Raw genomic sequence first — 17,058 nt, 5'->3', positions numbered from 1 at the left:
GTAGAGGCCAAAGAGGCTGCCGGGCTTCCCAGATAGCACTAGTGCTGAAGAACCTGACTGCCAATGCAAGAGACACTGGTTCAATCCCTGGATCCAGATGGTCCCCTGGAGGAGGGCATGGCAACCCACTCCAGTACTCTTGCCTGGAGAATTCCTTGGACAGAGGAGCCTGATGGACTATAGACCATAGGGTCACAAAGAGCTTGGCACAACTGAAGTGACCTGGCACGAACACGTGCAACGAGGCTGCTGAATGTTACACAATGCGCAGAACAGCCTCCGAAGAATTATCCAGTCCACAAATATTGATAATGTTGAGAAACCCTATAGTCTAGCCCAACTTCGGCACCATATGCCCTATCATTTGATTACTCATTATGGTATAGAATCTTAGAGTTGGATGGGAACTTTCAGAAATCATCCTATCTCCTGCCTGAACTGTCTGGGTAAGAAGACTGACCAAAGAGGTGCTGAAAGTCACAGAGCAAGTCTCTGGCATGGCTTTATCCTAATCCCTGTGTCTTTGACCACTTCCATCTCACAATGCAATTGTTTCCTTTCTCCCAGGTACATTTTAAAAGCTTCTATAAGCCAGGTTGCTGCTGCTGCTGCTGCTAAGTTGCTTCAGCCATGTCCGACTCTGTGTGACATCATAGACAGCAGCCCACCAGGCTCCCCTGTCCCTGGGATTCTCCAGGCAAGAACACTGGAGTGGGTTGCCATTTCCTTCTCCAATGCATGAAAGTGAAAAGTGAAAGTGAAGTCGCTCAGTCGTGTCCGACTCTTCGAGACCCCATGGACTGCAGCCCACCAGGCTCCTCCGTCCATGGGATTCCAGGCAAGAGTATTGGAGTGGGGTGCCATTGGCTTCTCTGATAAGCCAGGCTAGGATCCATTAATTTACCTGAAATACTCTCCCCTCCAACCTCCTCCCCTCAGCCCAATACAAGGAACACAGTACACATTTTGTTGTCAAATCACAATAACCTTAGATTTTATAAAACAACATTTGATACCCCCTGCAAACATATTCTTCAAAGAATGGTAGGCTTCTCTCCTGGATATAATCTCTCAAAACAAAAGATGACTACATCTAAATCACAGAAAGAAGAAATTCTACAGAGACCTTCTGTGGAAGTAATTTCAACATTAATTAAAGTAAATACCAGCCAACTGAGTCTTATGCATTTAAATGATGGTGATGAAAATTGCCACCTTCTAGCACAGGGGAAAACAGGAAAGGTTTCTATTCAGTAGAATTATTAACTGAACTCATATAGAGAAACTGGGAAAAAAGCTCACAAAATTCAACAAAAACCAGAAAGGATGGAAAATTGCATGTTTGTAAATTTGCTTCCTAGAAGCTCTTAGTTATAACACATTCCCATAAATAACTTAATTTTTTAAGTTATTTATCATCTAAGTTATTTACGTTATTATCATCTAAGAGATGAGTAAAGGACAGCTAGTATTACAACTATCTCTACCTATGATTCTTTAATTTTATTCCTGAAAAAAAAAGGGAAAATTATTTAGTCTTGGGATGTTAAATTTTTATTTCCTCAGAAGAAATATGAAAAACCCTTCCTAATATGAATGAGAACTTTGATCACATTGATGTCTTCACATTTAAAATAAAACAGCAGGAGATCAGTCCTGGGTGTTCATTGGAAGGACTGATGTTGGAGCTGAAACTCTGGTACTTTGGCCACCTGATGCAAAGAGCCGACTCATTTGAAAAGACCCTGATGTTGGGAAAGATTGAGGGCAGGAGGAGAAGGGGATGACAGAGGATGAGATGGTTGGTTAGCATCACCGACTCGATGGACATGGGTTTGGGTGGACTCCGGGAGTTGGTGATGGACAGGGAGGCCTGGCGTGCTGGGGTTCATGGGGTCGCAAAGAGTCGGACACGACTGAGCGACTGAACTGAACTGAAGTGAACTGAATGACTTTTAGATAATGCGTATGTGGGGCTTTTTAAATTGGGTCAACAAATCTATAGAGTTAAATACCTGGAAAATGAGTGAAGCTTCATTTCTTTCCTTCCTCCCATCTTCCCTCCCTCGCTCTCTCCATGAACAAGATGTGCAAATGCATGTACATGAAGTTCCTTGACAGTAAAATATCTAGAGTAAAGCACTCAGTCAAGCAGCCAAGCGTATGGAAAAGTCTGAGAAGGAAAATTTTAGAGCCTTAGGTTCCAATTCTGGCTCACACTAGCAATGAGATGGCAGGCAAGACACTATCTCTTATCTGTAAAATAAGTGGCTTGGCAGATGATTACTGAGGTCTCCTCTAACTTTAACTACTGGATTGTACTTTTATTTCTGGAGAGCTACAAGCAGACATCCAATTCAAATATGTTGTTAAAAATGGTCCTGTCTTTTTAATAGTAAATTCAATCTGTAAGAAAAGAATGAAACACTATTCTTTTTAAAAAAAATGTTTGTCATTTTGAAGAGATATCTTGGTCCAGTCATTTGGCTACATTTTAAGTTCCCAAACTATAACTGGCTTTATGGGAATGTGACCTACACAGGGCCTCAAGCTTAGAGAGGCTCCTTACCAGACTATGGCTATCCTGAAATTCTTAATTTTGAAAAAAAGTTTCCATTTTACATGAGACTCTGGCTACAACTTATAATTTATAGTTTAATTTCTAGGCCCAGGACTCCTCCTTCTTTTTTTTAAATTAGAAACCCACACGGGCCTCTTTCTCCTGCAGCTACTCTGTATTTGAGTTGGAATAAACTGCTTCACCTGCCAGATTGCAGGATGTGTGGACCATAGTGCAAAGGACACACATACCCTCCTTTGTCTTCAAAGGGGCATCCTCAGCTTCAGCCATCTGTAGTCGCTTAAACTGCTTTCTCTGGGAATTCGCACATCAGTGTAAATGTTTGCGAGAGTCTAGTAGACTGTGTAGAAGACTCAGTGAAGGAGACTAAAGAGTCCTCCTTTGAAAATCCAAGACTGACAGGTCAAGCAAGAGCCTGTTCTGTGAAAACTTCCAGTGCCCACCTCATCCTCTTGCTTGTGTTCTTGAACATTTGTTCAAGACCTGACCACTTTGTTTCAGGAGGAGTCTCCAAAGGGCAATAAACAGGTAACTGGCTTCCCAGGGGGTCCAGTGGTAAAGAATCTGCCTGCCTATGTAGGAGCACAGGAGACAACAGGTTGATTCCTGGGTTGGGAGAATCCCCTGGAGGAGGAAATGGCAACCCACTCCAGTATTCTTGCCTAGATAATTCCATGGACAGAGGAACCTGGCAGGTTGCAGTCCATGAGGACGCATGCAAAGAGGGAACTCCTCAGAGAAAGACTCTGAGGTCAACTGCTCCTTGTGATGATAATTCAACTTCAAAACCCACTTCTGGAAAAAAAAAAAAAAAAACCCACTTCTGACCTCTTATGTAGTGCGTAGTGTGCGTGCAGTCCTTGAGCCAGGCGGGGAGGGCACAGCAATGAGCAAACACAATGAAGACAAGTTAATCTCAATTTATCACGGTGGCCTGGTCATCGTCGGTTTACTGGGTACTACTTACTTCACAGAGCTGGCGTGACGATACAAGGACATAAGTGACTAAGCACTCGAAGAGTTACTTCGTAGAAGTATTTGCAAGGTGCAATGTGGGCACGCGATTTAAAAACAAAGGCAATTTGTTTCTAGAGATACGTAGAGGTTTTTCTCCCCAGTAGGAGCAGCTTAAATGGAAGTGGAGATCGGAAGAAATTTAAATGATTTGACTTTCCTCATTTTCAAACACTGGAACTTGACATCCCGTGCAGCTCCCCTCTCCAGACTAGTCACCGAGGGGAATGCCACCTGAATAGAGATGCCAGCAGAGAAAAGAGATCCTGCCCATTCCCGCGCTGTCCATGTCTGCACATACAGAGCTTCCAGACCTGTTATGTCTTTTTCTCTTCCCATGCCCGTCTAGTCCAGGCGTCCGGGAGGACAAGCCCCGGCGACCCTACCTCGGCCCCAGGCTCCAACGCTAACTGGGCAGCAGCTCAGCGGTTCTGGGAAAGGGAGAGCGCGAACACGGACAGGAGGGTGGGGCTGGCTCTGTGGGCGGGGCCATGGACTAATCCGGGCAGCCGGAGCTGCGGACCTACTCGAAGAGGAAGCGGAGGCGAAGGGGAGAGGATGGACCAGGCCGAGGTAGGCGGGTTCGGGGGCGGGGTCACTGGATGTGCCTCCTGCTGGTGCTGGCGGAGCCTGGGGCTAGGCTGGGAGAGGCGGGGCGGGGCTGGGCTGAGGTGGGTGGGGCCTGAGGGAGGATCCTTGGCGGGCGGGCTGCGCAGCGCGGGGGCTGAACCCTGCTAAGACTAACCCAGTCCGCCCGCGGGCCCCAGAGCTGCACTCACTGCCGGAGCCCGGGACGTGGCGCCCCGGGGCAGGAGGGCGAAGGGACTGAGCGATGGCTCCGCGGGGACTCCCGGGGTCCGCCGTGCTCGCCGCTGCTGTCTTCGTGGGAGGCGCCGTGAGTTCGCCGCTAGTCCCCTCGGGTGAGTGCCCTGTCGCGGCTGGGGCGCGCAGGAGAGCGCGAGGGATCCGGACTGCCGCCCCGCTGAGCCCCCAGCTCCCCTGGTCTTGGCGCAGCCGCGGGATCCTGGCGCTGAGCATCTGGCTGTCCGAGGGGTGGCCCGGGTCGGGCGCGGCGCGTGGCGATGGCTCCCGGCCCTTCCCGCCGGCTCGGCTCCCGCCTTCTCTCTGCTGCTGAGAGAACCTGTTACCAGTCCCCCCGCCCCCACCTCTGAGCGGTCTGGCGTGTAGGGACCCGGGCGGCCCTTGCCTTCCTGGGGAGCGCTTCCGCCTGGCTAGAGCGACCCGGAGCCCTGCGGACCCCTTTCCTCCCCTTGTCCTCAGAGGGCCCGCGAGCGGAAGATTGTGACACCGGCGACCGGGTGCGCTGTCGTCGCCGGCTTCCTCCCCGCCCCCCCCTTTAAAAATTTTTTTAAATATTAAAGGCTTGAGGAGTCCCACTTTCTTTCCAAGTTTTATTTTAGCATCAGTTTTGGAAAAAGGGAAGGCGAGTTTGTAAACTTACCTTTCCTTCTTTGAGTTGATTCCTGTCACCACAAGAGGAACCTTCTGTGGTCAGAGCAGGAAGCCATCAGCAGAGATGATTAAATACTACCTCTAGTGATGAACATGGAACAGGAGTTTTTAATTGAAATCTAAGACGAGGTGTAACTTTCACGGAAGTCCTTTTTCACACTCTTGTTTTTATAACTATAGACGCTGGGGATTCCTTGCCGCTTGTCCCCTCTTAATTGCCACCTCACAGCAGTAGTTAAAATAATAAATGTATACCTTCTTGGCCAGTTGGGGTTACTACAGCCTGGAATCTTACGTCAGCAAACCCTTCCAAGCTTGAGCAGCTCCTCTTCAGGTCCAAATAATAAGCAAGTACCTGGAAGCTTTCCAACCATGACTATCTCCTCCCTAAAAACACATATACTGCTCTTCTCTCCTGAGAAGACTCTGCTTGCTTGCAGCTTTTAAACTGGCTTATCTACCTGGTCTTCACTCTTTCATAGAAACCAGAATATGTTAGGAAGGGAACAGAATAGTATATCTCTTGAGTCTTTATTAGCAGATCCATATTTCCTTCAGCCAACCACCCTAAGGAAATGGCCACTGGTGACATGTATTATTGGATAAGAGATTTTGGATTTCACCTTGCATACCATTACTGAGACAGGTAGGGGCATGAAAGTGAAAATGTTAGTCTCTCAGTTGTATCTGACTCTTTGGAACCTCATGGACTGTAGCCCGCCAGGCTCCTCTGTCCATGGAATTTTCCAGGCAAGAATACTGAAGTGGATAGCCATTCCCTTCTCCAGGGGATCTTCTCAGATCCAGGGATCGAACCCAGGCCTCATGCACTGCAGGTGGATTCTTTACCGTCTGAGCCACCAGGGAAGCCCAGATAGGGGCATCATCAGCTTTAAATTGGACCTCAGGTTGTAAATGGTACTTACAGGGCTTAGAATCAGTTGCTCCAGAATTTGAAGAGCTTAACCTGGGAGGGGAGTTGTTAAAAATTCAGCATATGATGCATGTAATCGGTCATAGCGAGAGAAATCCTTCCATAGTGTGAGTATGTATTTTGATGGATCTTTGAGCAGCACCAGCTTTCCAGACTGCAATGTGATGATGAAAGCTCTTAATTACACAGTATAACACTTTAGAAGAGGTATCTAAAAGGAAACAGTACAGAGTACAGGTGTGCCAGTGTGACTTGAGACCTGTTTCATGGAGAAAAGACGCCCTGAGCAGCTAACATCTGGTGCCCATGGAATCTAAGATGGTGTTAACTTTTGTAGGCTTAGTTTAGGGAAGTAGGGAGAAAGTTAGGAGAAATGTTGAGTAATTGTTATGTGTCAAGCTTTGAGCTGGGCACTTTATATTCATTTTTATAGTTATTTCTCATAATTCTATGAAGTTCTTATTTCCAGTGCAGCATCTGAGGCCCAGAGAGGTTAAACAACTAGTCCAAGATCCCATATCTAGTGTATCATTCAGCATTCAGTCAGAGAGGCAGAACCACTAGGAGGGGTGTGTGTGTGTGTGTGTCTACATGTATCTTTATCTTTGATAACCCAGCCTGCTTGATTCCAAAGTTCATTCTCTTTCCCCTATACCTCACTGCTCCTCAGAGAAATCAACTTTGGTGTCTTGCTGGGCTTCAGGATAGGGAGTTTAGGACATCATAGTATTGTTAAGTGTGGGGTTGTCAGACTTTGGGAAGCAGAGAAAATAAGGACAGTTAAGTGCACAATGGGTAGTGGCAATGTCTCTTTGACTTCCTGCCTAGTAGAACCTCTTTAAGCTTCTGTCTTAGTAGCAGCATTTGAAACTGTTTACCACTGCACCAGAATGGATGGTTTTCCACACTTGGCTTATTTATGTCTTTAAGTTCTCTGGTTACTTAGGAGTTAGTTTCTCTGCAGACAGTGGACATAGCCTTTGAGTAAAGAGTGGACTGAAAAGGACCAGGGACTGGTGAATGAGAGGTGCTCTCTCCTGGGGCTCTGTGGGCTTCCATCCAGTCTCCTGACTCCTCATTTAGATGCTCATGATAAGCTTTATTAAATTCTAGGTTGTCCTTTGGCCAGGTAGCTGCTTGGCTGTGCATCTGTGTTATTCGTAGTCAGTGGGCAGGATGTTTTGAGAAAGCAACCCTTTGGGGCTTGGGCTTCCGAGCCCACATTGTATTGAAAGAGGAAATGAAAAATTAGAGATGTGCTTGCCATTTCCCATCTTCCCCACTTATCCCCCCAAAGTAAATTAAACAACCATTGCTATTTGGGAGTTTGAGTAGTTGAGTTTGAACAAGAGAGATCAAAGACTCAGGTGATGGAGGAAAAAGTTTTGTTGTTACTTTTTAAAGAATTGTTTGTCTCTGATGTTGAAATTCAATTACATATTGGGACAGAAGAGAAGTTATTTAAAAATTGATAAAAAATGATTGAAATTGTCATTGGTTAAAACTATTATGCTGAGTGGTTTCTGAGAATTGTAGGGTAGTTACTTCAATAATTCTAAAGATTTGGTGGGCTGCTGAAAGCAGAGAGATTAGTGAATCTGGTGTGGCTAACAGGACTAAAATTGGAATTTGCAGTTAGTACCCTGTAGGCACTGTACTCTTTTTTGGAGGAAGGAATGCAGTATTTATTTTACCTGTTTTTGTGGCAGGTTCTGGTCTAAGTACTAAGACCATTTAATTCTTACAGCATCCTGTTAGCTGTATAATTTTATTCCTCCATGTATAGATGAAGAAATTGAATCCTGAGAAGTTAACTTGAACAAGTCATTTGAGTATGTATGTTGGATTTTGACCTTGACTCACTCAATTGACCTTGTTCAATTCTGAGGCCTTTTATTGCCAGATCATTTTGTTTTGCCCTATAGTGAGGAATTTCTTTTCATTCTAAGATATTTAGAGGAATAGGTTTTTCTTTTACATATTGTTGTTGTTTTTTAGTCCCTGGGTTGTGTTCAACTCTTCTGTGACTCCATGACCTGTAGCCTGTCAGGCCCCATTGTCCATTGAATTTTCCAGGCAAGAATAGTGGAGTGGGTTGCCATTTCCTTCTCTGGAGGATCTTCCCAACCCAGGGATCGAACCTGATTCTCCTATGTGTCCTGCACTGGCAGGCAAATTCTTTACCACTGCACCACCTGCGAAGCCCCAGAGATATTTATAAAGAGTCATTAATAGTGTGAAGACATGCTAGAGTGGAAAGAGTGCCAACCTCTAAGTCCTAACCCTGTGCTTAAAGTGTGCCTGCCCTTTCTAGGATGTGATTCTCTCTGCCTCTATTTTCTTGCTTGTAAAATGGGTATGTGCCAACCCCTATCTTGTCTGCCTTACTGGCTGCTGCTGCTGCTGCTGCTAAGTCACTTCAGTCGTGTCCGCTAGTGAGGAGCAAATGAGCTATTGTCTCTGAAAGGTATTGGCAAATGGCAAAGTGGTATATAGCTTTTATCCTGTGTATCTTTTTTCCCCTGTATTTCTTACCCACAGTGCCCCTTTGACGAGGCTTACAATGTCAGTCAAATTGTCTAGTAAATGTAGACCACACGTGTTTTCATTCTGGAGGTGGTGATGGCTTGGAATCATAGGCTCCTTGTAAACGTATGAAAGTCTGGAGTGACACCTCAGATTCACGAGTTTGCTGCCGCTGCCTGACCTTTTTTTTCCTCTTTTCCCTCAGCTAAAACACAGTGCTCGTGATATTTTTGGAGAATTCCCCCAAAGATTTAAAGTTTGGAGAAGAAGGGAGAGAATCACCTTTGATCTCATTACCCCAAGGCACTTACCCGGGTCAGCCTGGTCTTCTATATGTATTTTCCATCTGGAGGAGATCTTAATGCAAATATACTTGCTTACCCTGTGTTTTTTACCTAATGTTATACTTAAAGGTTTCTCCATTTCTCTATACACTCAAAAAGTGGCTGCATAATATTCCAATATATGGATTCTCTATATTTTACCTCGCTGTGCTTCCATTTTAGATTTTAGTTTTTGCTAATTATTTTTAAGTGAATTTTAAAGCTCATTGTTTAGGTGAATACCTATGCATAAACCTTTGTCTAGATATCAGTGACTTCCAGAGAAAATGGGTTCCTGAAAAGGCACTGTTGGGGGTCAAAGGTATTTATGTTTGAGGCCACTGGGGACGCCAACCTTAGTGACTAAAGGGTGTCCCATTTTACATTCTCACAGCATTGGTCAAAGGACTCACTTTTGACATTGTTGGTATTTTCTCTGCAAAACATATTTGCTAACTTATAAGGCAGAAATTTCTGTAGGACTTCCCTGTAGCTCAAACGGTAAAGAATCTGCCTGCAATGTGGGAAACCAGGGTTCTATCCCTGGGTGAGGAAGATCCTCTGGAGAAGGGAATGGCAATCCACTCCACTATTCTTGCCTGGAGGGGCCGGGCGGCTACAGTCTGTGGGGTCACAAAGAGTTGAACATGGCTGATCAACTAACACACAGGAGGCAAAAATTGGAACCTTGGTTGTTTAAATTGGTATGTCTTTGATTACAGGTAGGTTGACTATTTTTTTCTAGTGTTTGAACTGATTGCATGTCTGTAATTCTGTATGGACAATTCCAAAATCTGAAAACAGAAAGATTTTTGAGGTTTTTTGCATACCTTCTTGGTGGGTAATACCTAACCTGAACCAGTGTGGGATTCTACAGTGTCTATTTATCTCACTTAGTTGGAATATTGCTGAGTTTTGGCTGCAGTGATGTTAGTGAATTTGATTTCTAAGTGTTACAAGATGCGTGCTAAATGCACGTGTTACCTTTCGAGGATTACAGCCTGAATCCCCAGGCACACCTGACCTCCAGGTTTTCAGGTAAGGGATTATGGTCCTGCATTTCCTCTTCCGCAATTCATCTGTTTCTTGTTTGTGGGCAGTCAAATGTAAAACTGCTCAAAATAGTAAAATACCTTACGGAGAAAAAGAACTCCTCCGATGCGTGGCACTTTGTGAAAAGAAGCACTGCTTGGGTATTTTAGCATGGAATCTAATAAAGTAAAGATAACTTGGGTAAAGCTGGGCATTAGAGTATTTTAGGTGGGTTTAGGAATGGGACATAATAGGATGCACATTATAATGGAAACTCTGTGTTCCTCTGCCAGTTACTGGCACAGCTTTCTTTGTAAGGGAGGAAAAAACCTGAATCCTCCCAAGGGCCTCTTTGAGGAGGGAGGGATGATAGAGGGTGCTGGATACCCCAGGCAAACTGAGTTCCTGTGCCCAGTCATCTCACCCTGAAGATCCTTGTGCCAAACTTCTTGAACTCAGGGTTTTTCTACCCCACTCTGCAGTGCCCCAAGCTTCCTGCCTTCTTGCCTTTTTCATCTCAAACAGCTGCCAGCTCTTCCCATCTCCCTCCTCCATCGCATTTTGTGTGCACATCCCTGTGTATAACTGCATTCCAACCACAGAGAAAATGCCTGTTGTACAGAGAGTAAAAAACCTTTGAACCACTTCCCTCATCTGTGTTGTGGAGAAGATATGGCAGAGTTGCTTCACTGGGATTGTTATGATGACTACATGAGATAAAACCAAGAGTGCATGGCTCAGTATTTGACATGCAGCAGGTGCTAAAAAAGTATATTTCTATGTCCTTAACCAAAGACTACCTGTCACAGAGATGGGATGAAAGTTGCTACCTGCTCCAGAATTTTCCTTTCCAGTCCTCTGTTATCCCTCTGCTCATCTTGCTCAGAGCCCAGCTGCTGAGTCTGGGGTGTCCTGGGCGGGAGCTGAGGAGGCAAGGTGGGCAGAGCCAGTGCCCCAGGGGAGGAGGAGTAGGGACCAGTGAACTTGGCAGAGAGCTCTCTCGGGGTGCAGGGGATGTGCAAGGCTGAGCCATTAGCTACCAAAATTAGGCACGGTAGAAGGGAAAGAAAAAAGGAGGAAGCTGTTCATCTTGATAAGGGTGAAACATGGCAGTTGCTTTTGGAAGAATTTTGAAAGATTCACCAGCTGATGTTTGTCTAGCCGTGGGTCTTGTTTCTGACAGTCTTCCCCTAGGATTGCTGTAATTGTCTGAGTGACATCCTTTTTGATGATCCTGAGTATAACTGCTCATTGTTCATCTTCTCATTGTCCAGTGGTGAATGTTATGTTGAAGTAGAATATAATTAGAAGTATATATAACATAAACAATAATATATGATATATAATATATGTATGAAAAGAAAGGAAAGTGTTAGTCTCTCAGTTGTGTCAGACTCTTTGTGATTCCATGGACTGTAGCTTGCCAGTTTCCCCTGTCCATGGGCTTCTCCAGGCAAGAATACTGGAGTTCCCATTCCCAGTATTCCGGGAACTGGGTTCCCATTTCCTTCTCCAGGGGATCTTCTCAACCCAAGATCGAACCCAGGTCTCGTGCATTGCAGGCAGATTCTTTATCATCTGAGTCACAAGGGAAATGTAATATATGTATAATAAATATATTTAGTCTCTGTCCTCAGTTCTTGGCACAGAGTTCCTCAAACCTTTGACATTTCGTAAATGATTAGGATGTCTTTTTCCATGAGGAGCCCCCTTTGAGTGAATACTAATCTGGTGATGACTTAGGGTGGTGCCCCTGGATAGCCTCAGGATGGGCTAGTCACCTGAAAGAGGGTGAGGATAGAGCTGAAACTTTCAGCCTTGTCCAGCCACCTCTGAGAAGGGAAAGAGCCAGGGGGAAGATCGCAGATTAAGCGCTTTAAAAATTTGAATAACAAGATGGTGAGCTTCTGGGTTGGTGAGAGCCTGAAATGTGTAGTGAGTGGAAACCCCACTCTTTTCCCGTCCTGTGCATCTCTCCCTTCTGTCTGTTCCTGGGTTATATCCTTTTATAATAAACTGGTGATCTGCTAAGTCAAATGTTTCACTGAGCCACTCTAGTAACTTAAACCACACTCTGAGGGGTTGTATAGCCAGTTGGTCTGAAGCACAGATGACAACATGGACTTGGAATTGGATTCTGCTGGGGGTGGGTTGGGGGTGCAGCCTTGTCGGTGTGAACCAGTGGGGCAGGACACTTTCTTCAGGAAGTGTAGGGACTGAGTCAGTGGCTTGGTGGTTGTTCAGTCGCTTAGTTGTGTCTGACTGTTTGTGACCCCACGGACTGCAGCTTGCCGGGCTTCCCTGTCCTTCACCATCTCCCAGAGCTTGCTCAGACTTATGTCCATTGATTCGATGATGCCATCCTACTGTCTCATACTGAGCATATCTCAAATGAGCTACAGCCCTGCAGCCTTAGAGCTGATCATCTCCTCAAACCTTGTTTAGCAGATGAGGATACCGAGTTGGCTTGGCCAGGTCTCAGGCAGATCCTGCAGTCTGTCTTGGACTCTTCTCGTTGCGTTAAAGCTGCCTCTCCACTGCATGGACCCCACTTTGCTGCTTCTGGGAAGTTCTCCTCTTGCCCTGGGCCCTCATGCTCCAGGGTCTGGTTTTTCAGCTGTCTGGCTTTGGGATGGGTGAGCAGGCCCTGAAAAGCATGACTTTGACTAACTGACTTATGAGAGTAATTGTGCTGTTTTAATCACGTCATGTTAGTGTCAGAGGGGATGCCATGGTTATCTTAATTAAACCCTCCCTTTGGAGACGGGGGACCTTCAGGTTCGGGAGTCTATGTGCGTCAGAATGGCCATAGCCCGTGGTGGAGGAGCAGAACATTAGTTCTGGTGAGGGAGTGTGTGTGTGTGTGTGTGTGTGTATGTATTAGTTCTGGTGAGGGAGTGTGTGTGTGTGTGTATTAGTTCTGGTGAGGGAGTGTGGTGTGCGTGTGGTGTGTATGTAGTTAGTTCTGGTGGAGGGGAGTGTGTGGTGTGTGTGTGTGTGTGTGTGCTGGTCACCGTCCAAGGCTCAGATCCAAGTGTAGGACCTGGAACAGAGCAGAGGCTTAAAAACCTTTGAATGAATGGAGGAAGGAAGGAAGTCCGAGCTGAAATCCAGGTGTTCTGAGTCAGCCGGAGGCTTTTTCTTTATAATAAAGTGAAGACTTAACGCTTTTCAAAGTCACCCACAAACCTTAGCTGTAAGTTTCCGCTTTCTCCCCCCAAATTGGAAAGACAGTTTTGTTTGCCAGTTTTTATGGGCTCCGTGCGTGCGTGCTAAATCACTTCAGTCGTGTCCTATTATTTGCAACCTTTATAAAGTGTAGCCCACCGGGCTCCTCTGTCCTTGGGGATCCTCCAGGCAAGAGTACTTACTAGAGGTGGGTTACCATGCCCTCCTCCTGGCATCTTCCTGACTGAGGGATAAAACCAGCGTCTCATGTCTCCTGCATTGGCAGGCAAATTGTTTACCACCAGAGCCACCTGTATTGGGTAAAAGCCTGGATTTCGGAGCAGAGCTACACGAGTTCGGATCCCACGTCTGCTGTCTACTGGGGCTTCCCAGGTGGCACTGGTGCCTACGCAGGAGACTTAAGGGCCACAGGTTCCACCCCCGCACGCATGCTGCCTGCTACCCCGGCCCATCCAGCATCGTTTGATCTCAGTACTGTTTTATGGGCTATGTTGCTCCAAAAGTCTAAGATGAAGACTCTGGTCATGAAGGAAAAAGAATGATGATACAAAAGTGAGCAAGTACTGCCTTATCAGGCAAATATGGTGGGAGATTGATATATTTGAAAGTGTTAGTGAAATTTTTCAATGCAAAGATTTTCAAAACCCAAATCCATGCATGAAGTTTACTTTACCGAACTGGTCCTTTAAATGCATCTGTTAATTTCATATCATATTGTCAATTTTATAATACTTTATACCTTTTCCTGTATACTTCTCACAGGTTCATTAAATATTTATGTATTTATTTGGCTGCACTGGGTCTTAGTGTGGCATGCGGGATCTTTAGTTGCTTCACGGGAACTCTCAGTCTAGGTGTGTGTGATCTAGTTCCCCAACCAGAGGTTGAACTCCAAATCCCCCTGCATTGGGAGCATGGAGTCTCAGCCACTGGACCACCAGGGAAGTGCTGCAGGTTAATTCTTTAAATTACTTATTCATTCTGCAGATGCTTGCCTTACTGGTGTGCGAGGCACTAGGTTGAAGGGATGAGAGTGAAACAGACACAGTCTGTGCCTTTATGGAGCCAGCACAGGTTATCAGGGAGGACAGTTAAACAAGCCATCATGATAAAGTGTCATTACTACCTCAATAAGGGAAGTGTGGCACAGGGCCAGAGTGCCTGACCTGGGGCTGGGGGCGGGACGAGAGTGGAGTACTGGCTGAGCGAGTACTGGAGGAAATGAAGTTTGAACCTATACTTGTGAAAGTGTCAGCATTAACCAGATGAAGAGGACAGGTGGTCATGGAAGCGAGGGGTGAGGGCAAGCAAAGTCTTCTCATTGATCCCCAAACTTGAGCATGCATCAGAATGAACTGTAGGACTGGTCACAACACAGATAGCCACTCTCCCCCTCCCCTGGTGTCTGTAGGTCCCCAAAGGGACTGGAGAATTTGCATTTCTACCTCCTTCCTGGATGATGCTGCCCAAGTATCTTAACCTGGAAATCCCTCCCCTCTTCTTGGGTTAGTCATTCTGTTTTCCTCTCCTTCCTTGAGGCTGAAACTGTGGATAACACTGCCAGGAAAGCTTTCCTATGTATTCTTACCATGAATATCTCCTTCTATGAATATATACCTTGAGTCTGTGAATACATATTTTGAAGTGAAAGTGAAAGTCACTCAGTCGTGTCTGACTCTGGACCCCATGGACTATACAGTCCATGGAATTCTCCAGGTCAGAATACTGTAATTGGTAGCCTTTCCCTTCTCCAGGGGATCTTCCCATCCCAGGGATCAAACCCAGGTCTCTGGCTTTGGAGGCCGATTCTTTACCAGCTGAGCCACAAGGGAAGCCCAAATATATACCTTGAGTCCATTAATACATGTTTTGAAGGGAAAGCTCATTTCCCATGCATGATTGCCAAGTCAGTATTCTATGTTATTTGACACAGAATTATAGGCAGTTGTTTCCGCTGTGTTTTGTCTTAAGTAGACAACAGAGCATAAAAGGCACACAAGTGTTTGACTGCTTGATCAGATTTATTTTTTGCAACCGGTATGAGGAGCAGGTTGCTATATTCTCTGTTTTGTAGAGATGAGGAAACAGACATACAGAGGGATAGCCAAGGCGAAGAGAAGGGAAATGTCTCATTCAAGTCCTAGGTGAGGATGGTGGTGGTGGTTTAGTTGCTAAGTCGTGTCCAACTCTTGAGACCTCATGGACTGTAGTCTGCTAGGCTCCTCTGTCCATGGAGTGGGTTGCCATTTCCTTCTCCAGGGGATCTTCCTAACCCAGAAACTGAACCTGGATCTCCTGCATTCCAGACAGATTCTTTACTGACTGAGCTATGAGGGCTTCCCTAGATGAGGGGAAGCCAGAGCTATATACATGTTCATTGATCCCAAATGTTCTTTTTTGTTATGGGAAATTGCATGTACTCCATGCTCAGCACTACTGGGGAAAGGAAGGTCTTATGTAAGTTTATTATTATCATTTACTTTTTCATTGTAGATCCATCTACTTAAAGAGAAAACTAAGGCGGCTTATTAATTGAATGTAGATTTTGTTCTTAGTGGAAAATGGGCGATTATCCAAGGAATTCTTCAGAAATTGTCTATTTACTTTTAGAGTAAATATTTCAAGGGACTAATTCAGTTTACATGTCATTTGATTTTGAAATGACTTTTATAAAATTCTGGCATGAGGGAGATATTTTTAAAAATCAATTTCAGCTTCTTGAAAAGACACAGATTAGACAGTTACGCCCTTCTCAAGTGGCCAGATAAGTTTAGTAGAGAGGTTGGAGGTTTATGAAGAACCTGGGGATGGGAGGTGGGGGGTGGCTGAAATAGATGAAGGGGATTAAGAGATAAAAACTTCTAGTTGTAAAATAAATAAGTCATGGGATATATTATACATAATAGGGAATGTAGTTAATAATATGGTAATACCTTTAAATGGTGGCATATGGTAACCAGATTTATTGTGGTGATCCTCTTATAATGCATATACATGTCTAGTCACTGTGTTGTATACCTGAAACTATTACAACACTGTACATCAATTATACTTCAATAAAAATAAGCAGAAAAAGAAAGAAAGGAAAAAGAACTTGTATATAAAATGTCACATGGTAGGTCGGGTTAAAAACAAACAACAATTCTTTTCAGTATCAGTAACATGCCAAGCCTTCCTCCCCCATGCATAAACCAACATAATGTGGTTCTCAGAGATTCTTGTAACGGGTGGAAGCAGGAAGAATTCATTAGGCTTTCTGTCTCACAGTATAACTCGGAAACACTAATTTCCAAATATTCCAACAGCTCTTCATAGCTGGAAGTCTCCAACACAATCATGTGAATTATTCACATTATAAGAAACAGCAGCCCGGAATTTCCTGGCATTGGTAAAGTGGCAGATGGCTGATGAACTGGCATTCCTTCATTTTTCTTTGCATGTTTGTATGACCTGAATGCTTCTGCAACTTCCTCAGTTCTTTCCAATCTACTCCTCCTCTACTGAAGCAAAATACAGAACCACTACAGATAGGAAAAAAAAAAAAAAAGAGGCATGGGCTATTGCTTAAACTCAGAGCCAAGAAAGCTGGGTTTAGAAGGTAAGACTCATTTCCTATGCATGATTGTCAAGTCAGTGTCTTAATAGTCTTTGCAAGTAAAACATGTATATATATTCCATACAAACAACATGCAATTCATTTAAAAATGAGGACCTTCTTTGAAATACTGTTAGGTGCTGTGTAGGTACATGAAATGAACAACAATCTTGGTTTCTGTTCTGCACCAATTTGAGATGGAAATGGCAGAGGAGATAAGCTCTGAATACAAATCGGTACAGAATAAAGGAGGATGTGTTTGGGATCATCAGAGACCTACCAGCGAAATGGGATCTCAGAGAAGATTTTTCTTCTGATAGGAGGGGTGGAGAAGCCTTGAGAGCCTAAAACTTGGCATGTTAAGCAAACCTTAAAAGGGAGTGTGGGCATG

The 17,058-nt window shown here is 44.9% G+C and overlaps 1 protein-coding gene across 2 annotated transcripts in view; it reads left to right on the top strand.

Annotated features, from left to right (window-relative positions):
• The window catches only part of RELL1 (RELT like 1), a 76,286-nt gene continuing 63,509 nt past the window's right edge, over positions 4,282–17,058 (top strand). For both annotated transcript variants that reach the window (XM_018049363.1, XM_018049364.1), the window contains exon 1: positions 4,282–4,515. In XM_018049363.1, coding sequence (XP_017904852.1) covers positions 4,428–4,515 — 88 coding nt within the window. In that variant the 5' untranslated portion in view covers positions 4,282–4,427. The remainder of the gene's footprint in view (positions 4,516–17,058) is intronic.

This window comes from Capra hircus, chromosome 6 (genome assembly GCF_001704415.2).
Source record: "Capra hircus breed San Clemente chromosome 6, ASM170441v1, whole genome shotgun sequence".
Lineage (NCBI taxonomy): Eukaryota > Metazoa > Chordata > Mammalia > Artiodactyla > Bovidae > Capra > Capra hircus.
The sequence above is the reverse complement of the archived record's forward strand: the minus strand, read 5'-3'. Positions and strand labels throughout refer to the sequence as shown.